The 12,821-nt window shown below is 44.5% G+C and overlaps 1 protein-coding gene across 4 annotated transcripts in view; it reads left to right on the forward strand.

Moving 5' to 3' along the window:
* LOC144797772 (fatty acyl-CoA hydrolase precursor, medium chain-like) overlaps positions 1–12,821 on the forward strand; it is a 300,448-nt gene that overhangs the window by 217,285 nt on the left and 70,342 nt on the right. For 3 of the 4 annotated variants that reach the window (XM_078668531.1, XM_078668532.1, XM_078668534.1), the window contains exon 9: positions 4,759–4,899. The exons of the other annotated variant lie outside the window; for it this stretch is intronic. In XM_078668531.1, the coding sequence (XP_078524657.1) occupies positions 4,759–4,899 (141 nt within the window). The remainder of the gene's footprint in view (positions 1–4,758; positions 4,900–12,821) is intronic. 4 annotated transcript variants of the gene reach the window in all.

Below are 12,821 nucleotides of genomic sequence, written 5' to 3' on the forward strand. Positions count from 1 at the left end.
TCCGTTTGGAAGCTAGCCTGGATTCTGCTCCGCAGCGAGCTTTCTTCCCGACCGGGAACAGCCGGTATACATCCAACAATGCAGGAAACCCAACTAGAAGAAAGCCACGGGAGGTATTCGATTTTCACATATTTAATGGCAGCATGCTGACAATGCACATAACGATAGTCACACCAAGCATATTCCCTCGCCAGACGCGTTTCAGGAATCCAAGTTCCTTTCCTCAGTGGCGTTGTGCTGTGACTGATTAAAAGGCGCTATTGATCTCATGCAGTTCATATGCACCACCTGTCGACCAAGGCGTGGCCGGCAGCACGGCATTCTGGATGTGATAGTCCTTAAATTTATCCCCAGTGGGTAGCGCTTTTAACCAAAATTAAATTAAAACACATTTCATTCTCCGTAGTAGATGTGACAAAGCGTCTGTTACAATGTCCTGCTTTCTTGTTGCCATCGTGAATTGAGCAGGCGCTACCCTGCATAGACGCCTGCTCACCTCCCATCCGTGTAGTTAGACCTCCGTTTGGAAGCTAGCCTGGATTCTGCTCCGCAGCGAGCTTTCTTCCCGACCGGGAACAGCCGGTATACATCCAACAATGCAGGAAACCCAACTAGAAGAAAGCCACGGGAGGTATTCGATTTTCACATATTTAATGGCAGCATGCTGACAATGCACATAACGATAGTCACACCAAGCATATTCCCTCGCCAGACGCGTTTCAGGAATCCAAGTTCCTTTCCTCAGTGGCGTTGTGCTGTGACTGATTAAAAGGCGCTATTGATCTCATGCAGTTCATATGCACCACCTGTCGACCAAGGCGTGGCCGGCAGCACGGCATTCTGGATGTGATAGTCCTTAAATTTATCCCCAGTGGGTAGCGCTTTTAACCAAAATTAAATTAAAACACATTTCATTCTCCGTAGTAGATGTGACAAAGCGTCTGTTACAATGTCCTGCTTTCTTGTTGCCATCGTGAATTGAGCAGGCGCTACCCTGCATAGACGCCTGCTCACCTCCCATCCGTGTAGTTAGACCTCCGTTTGGAAGCTAGCCTGGATTCTGCTCCGCAGCGAGCTTTCTTCCCGACCGGGAACAGCCGGTATACATCCAACAATGCAGGAAACCCAACTAGAAGAAAGCCACGGGAGGTATTCGATTTTCACATATTTAATGGCAGCATGCTGACAATGCACATAACGATAGTCACACCAAGCATATTCCCTCGCCAGACGCGTTTCAGGAATCCAAGTTCCTTTCCTCAGTGGCGTTGTGCTGTGACTGATTAAAAGGCGCTATTGATCTCATGCAGTTCATATGCACCACCTGTCGACCAAGGCGTGGCCGGCAGCACGGCATTCTGGATGTGATAGTCCTTAAATTTATCCCCAGTGGGTAGCGCTTTTAACCAAAATTAAATTAAAACACATTTCATTCTCCGTAGTAGATGTGACAAAGCGTCTGTTACAATGTCCTGCTTTCTTGTTGCCATCGTGAATTGAGCAGGCGCTACCCTGCATAGACGCCTGCTCACCTCCCATCCGTGTAGTTAGACCTCCGTTTGGAAGCTAGCCTGGATTCTGCTCCGCAGCGAGCTTTCTTCCCGACCGGGAACAGCCGGTATACATCCAACAATGCAGGAAACCCAACTAGAAGAAAGCCACGGGAGGTATTCGATTTTCACATATTTAATGGCAGCATGCTGACAATGCACATAACGATAGTCACACCAAGCATATTCCCTCGCCAGACGCGTTTCAGGAATCCAAGTTCCTTTCCTCAGTGGCGTTGTGCTGTGACTGATTAAAAGGCGCTATTGATCTCATGCAGTTCATATGCACCACCTGTCGACCAAGGCGTGGCCGGCAGCACGGCATTCTGGATGTGATAGTCCTTAAATTTATCCCCAGTGGGTAGCGCTTTTAACCAAAATTAAATTAAAACACATTTCATTCTCCGTAGTAGATGTGACAAAGCGTCTGTTACAATGTCCTGCTTTCTTGTTGCCATCGTGAATTGAGCAGGCGCTACCCTGCATAGACGCCTGCTCACCTCCCATCCGTGTAGTTAGACCTCCGTTTGGAAGCTAGCCTGGATTCTGCTCCGCAGCGAGCTTTCTTCCCGACCGGGAAAGCAGGACATTGTAACAGACGCTTTGTCACATCTACTACGGAGAATGAAATGTGTTTTAATTTAATTTTGGTTAAAAGCGCTACCCACTGGGGATAAATTTAAGGACTATCACATCCAGAATGCCGTGCTGCCGGCCACGCCTTGGTCGACAGGTGGTGCATATGAACTGCATGAGATCAATAGCGCCTTTTAATCAGTCACAGCACAACGCCACTGAGGAAAGGAACTTGGATTCCTGAAACGCGTCTGGCGAGGGAATATGCTTGGTGTGACTATCGTTATGTGCATTGTCAGCATGCTGCCATTAAATATGTGAAAATCGAATACCTCCCGTGGCTTTCTTCAAGTTGGGTTTCCTGCATTGTTGGATATATATATATATATATATATATATATATATATATATATATATATATATATATATATACATATCACCTTTACCCTGGCGAAAGGAAATATCAACCTTCTCTTCCCCGTGCACAGCCATCCCGACCAAGTGGATTCTGGGACCTGTGGTCAACATCCTAACACCACAGTGGGCGTGCTCAAAGTCATCAGTGGGGGCGAGCTCTCAGACCAATCGGAGCAAAACAGGACACTCTAAGGTGTGGGCGGAGCAATACCGTGGGCAATAGAGGCATCTGAGGAAGGCGAAAGCGCCGAAATGCATCATGCCTGTCATGTCCTATCAAATGGCTTCTAATCTGAACTCCCCGAGTGGCCTCTTACCTTTGGACAATGGAGGGGTGTTTTTGGATATATATATACATATACACAATAAATTAAAAACCATAACGAATAACCTGGAATAAATAAAAATACATACCAATTTAATTTGACACAAAAAAGTGAGCAATATAAAAAAATTCAATTTACTAAAAATGTAGTCTATATTATAAACATTACTAATTTGAAAAATATAATTCGAAATGCTCAGAAGCATAATAATATAATTTTAAACAATATAAAAAAAACTATCAAATTCAATGAACAATACATATACTATTCCCACTCCAGTCTGCGCAACGCAACAGTAGGCAAAGCGTTGTAATCAGGACGGGTACAATTTACTATAAGCACTCCAGTCTGTGCAATAGTAGGGGAAGCATTGGACTTGGGATTGGTAAAATTTACTATTTCCACTTCAGTCGGTGTAACAGTATGTAAAGCATTGGACTCAGGAAAGGTAAAAATTACTATTTCCACTCCAGTGGGTGCAACAATAGGGAAAGCGTTGTACTAAGGAGGGGGAAAATGTACTATTCCCATTCCAGTCAGAGCAACAGTAGGAAATATACTTTACTTCAAACACATACCTTATTTTAATGCAAGTATTAGTTTCATAATATTATAAAACGATTTATTTAAAATTAAATATATAAAATGTAAAACAAATTAAACAATTAAAATAATTATACATTTCTTAAATAATAATATAAGAATTTGTTTTATTTAATAGGTATTTTAATAAATTCCCACACTACAGTCCCACATACCTACCAATGCACATTTAACATATATCTAAATTTAAAAATTATAATAATTACACAATTGACATAATTAATTCGCAATTAATAACTTAGCAAGAATTAATAGTTAATCATTTATTATTTAATAAATTTTTTATCCTACACCCCTAGAAACCCAAGAACCTTCATCTTAAATATAAATTTTAAAATTATATTAATTACACGATTAACATAATTAACAATGAATTAATATTGTATCAAAAGTTAATCAATTATTATTTAACTTCCCACCCTATACCCTTACTAGCAAACAACCTGCAAATAAAATGTAACTGAAAAAAATAATATATACATACTTAATAATCAAATAAATGATTAATACTAATTAAGGACATTTTTTAAATGAATTTGACTTAATTAACTTCCCACCCTGTACCTCTACAAGCCTAAAACCCTCTACGACACCTTAAATTACTGTTTAACAATTAAATAAAAAGTATAGATACAAATTACAAGCTATATTTAAAAACATTAACAGCAATCACACAAGGAATTTAAAACATATGCAATTAAAATATTAATCAAGCACATAATCTTAAAAAACTATATTTCTTAACTCAAAAATTGATATTTTTGGCCACTGTATTTTTGCACACAATATTTGTCTGTTATGATATCAAAAACATGATATTTCTGCAACTCGATATTTTTAACCCGATATTTTGTCTGAATACCAAAAATTGGAACCTGTTAAGAATACAAGAATTGCACTTAAGCACACCAAAAACTTTTAAGTAAGGAAGTGGACAAGGCACACTCTGCAGAGGCATATGCATACCATGATCATCACTGCCTTCAGCCAATTCCAACAAACCTAGTCATTAATCATCTTGAGTTTGTTATAAAGAGTGCCATTGTGTTAGGGAACACTAGCATTTTCTCTGTAGGCTACTTTCATAAATCAGTCTGTTTCTATTCACAAATTCCACATGCCTTGACTTTCTAAAATCAAAGTTGCAATCACTAACTCGAGGAGAGAAAATGAAAAAAAGATGATGGTTTGATACATTTAAAAAAAGATGAGCTCACAAACAATAGTGAAATGCATACAAATGATGTCTACTTAAGATGAAAAACAAATGCTTTTTTTCTCACCAGAAATATTCTATTGTGCCTGCCATTGTGGATGGAGTGTTTCTCACCAAGAACCCAGAAGACCTTATGGCTGGAAAAGAGTGTAATCCAGTCCCCTATCTGATGGGCGTCAATAATGATGAATGTGGCTGGCTATTCCCGTCTGTAAGATTTCCCAATTACTATGTCAAAAGCTTTCATGTAATAGACCAAACAATTCATAGTTTCATTTATATTTGTTTCTTTCTCAGTTCCTCTACTTCAAAGATAATAGTGATAAATTCAAGCTATGGAGAGTGGGCCCATGCTTGGTTAACATTACTTACTGCAAAGCCAACCACAAGCCCTTGTTATTTGGGGCACATATTAAGGGCAAGGGAAATCAACTAGAATTATTGACTGGCTCAAAGGTTGTTTCTGCCTCTAGCACATAACCATGTCACACATGACACATCTTTCACTGTCCCTCTAAGCAATCGGTAGTCTGTTGTAGAGCTGCTGTTGCTGAGCCTAAACCAGTAGTGGCAGACTAACATTCTGAGGAATTTGATAGGCTTTCCTGCTATCAACAGTTCAGGTAATTTGCTAGTTCCACTAATGTCTTTACGAGATTACAGATTCTTTCTGGCCTCTTCGTTTTTAATTTTCAAAACAATTTGCACATTGAGACCCCCATTAAGATGTCGGTCGGAGTTGCCTCTGACCGACACAGTTTAGATGAGGAAACGGCTCAACCATAGGTCGGCGGTTCTGAACACCAGATCAGAGTGCGACCACGTATGGTGTGGTCGCAATCTTCCATTTCTAAATGGGAGCTTGTCCGGCGGGCGGAAACCGCCCGCAGCACAAGCTCCCATTGAGAAATGGGAGTTTGTGGAAATCTCAGCATGGTGTAGCAGGCACCACACAGTGCAGGGATTTTGGTGCCCCCTAGGCCCACAAACATAGGCTGCGGAAGGATGTTGGCCCTCCTGGGCCCCAAAGTCGCTTTTGTATAATATTTCCATGTCAGAAAGGCCAAAATCGAAACGCTGTCGTAAACCGACATCATAATCCCGATGGCGGAAATGCCATCCGTAAGGGATTATTATAGGTTTCCGTCTGGCAGACTGGATCCGAGTCAGATTGACCGACTGATTTACACTCCGACTGCGACATCGAAATTCAGCAGTCAAACTGTCGCCCACCGGCTGCCGGATGCGGAGTGAATGGGAATTTCCACAAGGACCGTCCGTGTGAATCCCGACGGTACTTATTGCTGAAAGCACCGCGAGACGAGACCCTTCGTTTAATTGATTGCGGGTGCGTGCTGAAAGCTGATACTCGCCTGGACCCTAAACTCTGTGAAACAAAGAAAGCTGCTACGCGCTGTAGTGTAGTTCCTATTATCCCAATAGGCTCTGCGCATTGGAATAATACCTTCAATAGTATAGACCTAGGACGGAGGTTAACTAGGTCTTCTACTGACGATATTAGACTTAAAGTTTTGGGTTTGCCAGCTAGCTCAGAGTTCACTAGAAACTTTCTCGAATAGGCAAGGAGGAGTCGAACCTCCCTGGATAGACAAGAAGGGATTTAGTTTCTGACAACCATAGAACATGACAACTTTGCTCTCCCCTAATCAAGAGTGTATCTCTAGAGTCGTGTGAAAACAAAAGACAACTTATTTTACTCAGTCAGTTCAGTGCATTCTTAGTTTCACCAGAGTGTAGAGAAAAGGAAGAGACGGGCGTGTTCAATAAAAGATGTTATTTATTGATCAGTCTCTTTTCTCGTACAAGAGAAATGAATCGATATTATTGCAATACTTATGGTTAAGTAAAGTGCATACAATAAAAGCAGAATTATAAAATAATACTGTAAAAGCATTGATATGGTTTCTAAGCCATATGATATTTAAAATGGATAAAATAGATACATACATATATACATTTGAATAATCGTACTCAACTGGTGCTTCTAACTATGCCTACCCCGGTGTACCTGACCTAAGCCTAATGCGTGGGCGGGAGTAGATAAGTAGCAGTTTAAGTTAAGTTTGTTTTGCTAAGTGACTGACTCAGAAATTCTCTGTAAGGGGTTATTCAGTTCTGTACCTGAGATCTAGAATGGTTGAGGGCTGGTATCTCTCGTCTTTGGTCTCGATATTCCAGCTGCCTGCGAGGGCTGCTTGGAAGCGCCGGAGCTGGATTTCTCGGCAGGAGAAAGCAGCGTCTCGTTCTCAGCGCGTCAGGAAGGCGGGGCAGCGCCAGTGGGCTCCGCTCTGTGCTGGCCTCTTCGGCAAGTCTCTCTGCTCCGATCTCGTCACCACCGCGTGTGTTTGCTTAAGGCAATGTCGGTAATATTTATACCTGTAAGGTGCCGAGATTGACGTAAGGATGGACATAGATACGTCAATAAGGATGTCATACGAACTGGTCGTTAGCACATTCTTTACTGAAGTTCTCGGTCAAATCAAAACAATGGCCGCAGGGATTTTCCCAGGTTGTCATAGGTTTGATTTGTTTTGAGAACTCCGTATGCCTTATCAGGGGCTGGAGGAATAGTGCTTGCCTAATTAGATGGCAAGCGTTATGACCTAATCAGATAACGCGTTCCTGTGCCGTGGTGTGGCTTAATCAGATAACGGTTTTTGCACCGTGGGATGGCTGCTAGTTAATTATTAACCAGAACAGGGTCAGGAATAGGGGGATCGATACAGAACCTATAGGAATACATCACAGCGCTATTTGCAACGCGATTAAGCCGATTCAGTCTCCGGCCCCGAACCTACTACCCCGCTGCTTTATTCGCATATTAGGACTCCTTTGTACCTAGGATTCCAGGAAGGTTCCGAAATCCTGTTTGTTATTTAAAGGTGGTGACCTGCCATTACCTCCCCTTGGGCGGACTGCCTAAGTGAAATCGGGCCTGAATATAAGAGTGCCTGGATATCAGAAGCATTTGTGATATTGTTACCTACCACCCCCTCTCTTCCCCTTTCTTTTGCCCTGACGAAGGTGCGGCCAGTTTACGGGCCTGGCACCGAAACGCGCGTCGGCGTTGAAACAACTTGCCCTGAACCTTTAATCACCGATCTCCGGCCTATGGCTGGGAGGACATGTTCAGGATGTTCTCAAAGCATTATTCCTTAATCCCTGTCTGAGTTGAATGAATGAATTATGTATGAGAATGGTTGTTAGTGATTGATGAATGTGTTTGAGTTTGAATGCAGGAAGACTGGTTGTTGATGGGGTGTTTTTTATCTTGTTATATTGAAATGTTTGAATAAATGAATATGCCTAGATGCACTTTAAAACATGAAGTAAATAAAAATAAAAATGATATATTTTTTTATAAACTTGAATGTGTTCTTGTCTGAATCTAATGTGGCACTGATACTTTGGTGAGCACTAAATGGGTGACTATTGAAAAAAACTGGACTCTTGAAGAGCCTATTATTGATTAAAAACGGGGCAGATCTATCTTCTTCTTCGCTCAAACTGTAAACCAACCATGTCGTCTGTAAGCCTCCGGCGAACGGTCGGAGGCTTACTGACCGGCATTGTGATGAGGCCCTTAATGCCTCAGAAGTCAGAACCCTCATTCTGGATCAGGTTGAAAAATATTGCTTCAGATAGATGACGCTTAAAAGTCTTGCCATGTTAAGTCTTTGCAGAATGTGGCTTGGAAGGTATCACATAGGATTAATTACAAAATTATTATATCCACAGTTCACCATTTAGCTGCAATTTGAAGTAATTATACTAGGTCAGGTAGCTCAGTTAGCTAAGCAAATGCTGCTGACATTTGTGTGTAACCTGAGACTCACATGATTGACCTAGGCTAACATCCTTCTGAGGCTGATAAATTCACTGCCAGCAAATAGTTACCTAGTTAAATTTACAGAAAACACAAACTGCAGTAGCAAGTGCTATATTAGGTTCAGGTTATAAAGTGGTGGTGTGGATAAATCCAACCCCACATTGCCAACTGCAAAATATAAATCAAGAACCCCAGAAGCTGCCATACTGAGGGATTAGCAGCCTAGCCTTTTCCCTCAGAAAATATGTCAATGGTGGAGGTTTACATAAGGGAAATGGCTTTCAGGCTGTGGGATTTTGACCATTGTTGCTTTTTGGCAAGGGTTTTCTTGATTGCTGGGGATATAACTTTGCCGAGGTGCTTTGTTATGCCCTCTGGTGGCTCAGGGAAACATGGGAACAATTGTGGGACTTTGACCTGGTTTTCCACCAAAGTTGCCATATTGAGGGGCTATCAGGCTAGCCTTTTCCTTTAGAAAAATGTGTTGGGCAATAGAAGGTTACTTAAATTTGTTGCCGTACCCTCGCGCAAGAAATCACTGTCCACACTTCTTCTAGGAGCAAGAAAGGCCACTTTATTTTAAGACAGGTGCATAATACATCTTGAACACAATAATTATTTATTTCATAAAATTCAAATCTTCACAGCATGCCTAAACATCCCAACCTAACTGAACCCGAAACTAACTCTTGACGAATACCCCCTGGATTACCCAATGAGCTACCCTTCAGGATGGCCAACCCGCTCCAGGCTGCCCACCCCACTAGCAAAACCGCCATCCAGGAAAACCTTTAGCGTTTTCCTGCCCCACTCAAAGACAAGGAGGAAGGGAAGGAGCACACCACAACTGCACCTGAAGTACTTTAGCTATCAAGTCCCGTAGCTCTAAAAGGTAAAATGAAAGGCCCAATTGGGACAGGTGGACCCCGTCCTCACAGAATAAATGCGTCTCTGAAATTTTCAGATGATGATGAGCCAAACTGTATATACATAAATGGTTACAAAAAAGTCTCATAGCTCGATTCACTTTGCGTCTGGCTTTCTCCATGGCTGAATAACTCCTCGCCCCATTCCATTTCAGTCGAGGCACAAACTCAGTCCAGATCACCATGGTGCTCACCCAGGTGGTCTTGATGACGTTGAGATCCTGTTTCATTAACTTGAGCAAAGTCAAACCTGATAAAGAAACTAAGTCGTTTTCCCCAAGGTGCAACACCAGTAGATCCGGTGGCCCCCCCCAACCCCCTGAAACCAGAGCAGCCAAGGCGGGAAAGAGGCCGCCCCAACGCATGCCCCCCGTGCCATGCCAGGAAACTTCATGTGTCAGACTGCTTAAACCAAGAGATCTACCACAAAGCTGACGTGCAGCGGCTACAGCAGCCCTTTTAACAAAAGAGTGACCAAGAATCCACACCCTCCTTTTTGCTCCAGCGACCAAGTGCCAAGGACCTAGGAGAAAAAGAAATGTTAGGCAAAGCAAAGCGATCTACTTACGCACATACTTCTCACAACATCTCGAGCGCCAACGCCCAATGCGACGAATTTGTGACCAATCCCACCCCAACCTGGCGGCCTCTGTCGCTGCCCCAATCCGGAATGAATGTGTACTGAATTGAGAAGGATCCCGCCCCAGACCCAACAAAACCTTACGGAGGACAGCCAACAACTGAGAAACAATAATGGGGCTGCCATCAGCATGACAAAAAATTGCCCCCGGAGCAAAGTGAGGGGAAGACATAAAAACCTCCCATTCCCCTACAGGGCAGCAAGAAGACACACCGCTCCTCCCCAAAAACACCCACTTACCCCTCCCCATCTGATCAGTCTTGGACACACGCAACCACATACGCACCCTGTCACGCTCCACCACCACCTCACTGCTGGTCATACCTACCCTATCCCTCAAGCCCAGTAGTTCAGAGGCCCGAAACGCCCCAAAGAATAACCACACAAAACACAAACGAAATTTCTGGCACTCAAAAGCATCATAACAGCACACCTCCAATTTTGATAAAAGCAGCTGAAGCAAATCAAAGGTCACCGGCTGCCGTAGCTTCTGAGCACCAGCCTGCAGCCTACCCAAACCCTTTAAAACTTTCCGAACCAACACCCCCCCAACAGGATCCCTCCCCCACCAAAGCTGACCGTAAAAAGATACCCCAGCCAACTTGCCCGAAATGGTCGTGTGAGAGAGGCCTTTGTCCGCCAAATGCAAAACAAACTGCAACAAGAATTGTTCATCAGATAACACAGCCCGTGCCGGACCCGTCATCTCCTCACCAAACTGCAAAAACTCATGCCAGGCCTTCAAATAACTCCGACGGGTGGAGGCAGCCACTGAATTCTCGACCAACTGTTGTACCCTCAATCCCCCAATGCCCATACGTACTGTGGGATCGCCGTCGGTTCTAGGTCCGCCCCGGGAGCCAATCTGCGGAATTCTGACCACTGAAAGCGAGATAAAGAATCAGCGATGCAATTAGTGGCTCCTGGAACATGCCTAGCTTTAAAGACAATATTCAGTTGTAAACACCGCAACATGAAAGCGCGCAAGAGCTTCAATACACGCAAATCTCGGGCCCTCTGCCTGTTTACGAGGTCAACCACTGTCATATTGTCCACGTGGAACAATACAGAATGATTCTGAAACTCCTCCCCCCAGATGTACAGAGCGACCAACAACGGGAAGAGCTCCAAAAACGCAATGCTGCGACCCTGCTCCCGCCAATGCACTGGCCAGCCAGCCGTGCACCAACGCCCTTCCCAAAAGATGCCGAAGCCATTAGCTCCAGATGCATCCGTGAAAAGCTGCACCTGCCAGACAATGTCCTCATCCGCAAAAAACAAGGACAGGCCGTTGAAATCTTGCAGGAAACGCAACCAGATACCCAAATCGGCACGGTCAGCTGTTGTAATGCGCACCCGATGATGAGGAATGCTGGCGCCGGACATCGAGAGGCCCAGACGCCTACAAAACGTCCTACCCGCCCGAAAAACCCGACACGCAAAATTCAGATATCCCAAAAGCTTCTGAACCTTCCGAAGTTCCAATTTGCGTTCGCCCAACACCAACCTGATGAAGTCAGACATCTCCCGTACTTTATCAGCAGGCAAGCGTGCCATCATAGCCAGGGTATCGATTTCAATCCCCAGAAAAGTCAGAGATGTGCACGGACCCTCGGTCTTATCCGGCGCCAAAGGGACACCCAGCTCCGTGGACATATCCTGGAAGATTTCCAAAGCCAACTGACACTGCCCAGACTGACCCTCACCAATGAAAAGAAAGTCATCAAGGTAATGACAGACCAGGGCGTGGCCGCTGACGAAAGTGAAGCACGACTGCAGAAACTTACTGAATGTTTCAAATAGGGCACAGGACACCGAGCAGCCCATTGGCAATACCTTATCCACATAGAAACAGCCCCCAAAGTGCATACCCAAGAGACCAAAATCCCAAGGATGAATGGGAAGAAGCCGAAAAGCCAATTGAATGTCACTCTTTGCCAGCAAGGCACCAATACCCGCTGTGCGAACGAGCCGCAAGGCGTCATCCACGGAAGCATATGCCACTGTAGAATCAGCCGGGTCAATGAAGTCGTTGATGGAGGCACCCTCAGGCCAAGACAGATGATGAATGAGGCGAAACTTCCCAGCCGCCTTTTTGGGGACCACACCCAGCGGAGAGACTATCAAATCAGGGATAGGACAGCTAAGAAAAGGACCAGCAATCCTACCCGCCGCAAGCTCAGCATCCAACTTCTTCTGCACAACCTGGGGGCACTCCTTCGCAGACTTTAGATTATCAGACCACCTACCCAACCGCGGGCCCTGGTACCCAATCCTGAAACCAACTCTGAAACCCCAGGACAAAGTCTTAGCAGCCTCAAAATCAGGATAGTCCACCAACCACAAATCAAGTACGTCCAGTTTAATAGGAGTAGGAGCCCTTAGATACAAAGTGCGAAGGTTGTCCCCTGCCCCCGGTACCCCTCCCTTGGTTTCCAAAACGCTGTCCGAGAAAACACTGGGTGAGAGCATGTCGCCCCCCGCACTGCGCACACTCATGCTTATATCTGCATGCTGGCCGGTTACACGAACCTCTGTTAAAATGCCAGCATGCGCCAGATGTGGAGGACTGCCCTCTGCCCCAAACACCCGCCCCGGAAAGAGCGGGGCTAAATGGAAAGGGCCGATAATGCACCGGCTCGCCGCTAGCCATATGGGTCGTAGCAGGCGGGTGAGCAGACGCCATCCACTGGAGCCACAACTCCGCATTGACCTCA

Source organism: Lissotriton helveticus, chromosome 12 (assembly GCF_964261635.1).
Source record: "Lissotriton helveticus chromosome 12, aLisHel1.1, whole genome shotgun sequence".
NCBI lineage: Eukaryota > Metazoa > Chordata > Amphibia > Caudata > Salamandridae > Lissotriton > Lissotriton helveticus.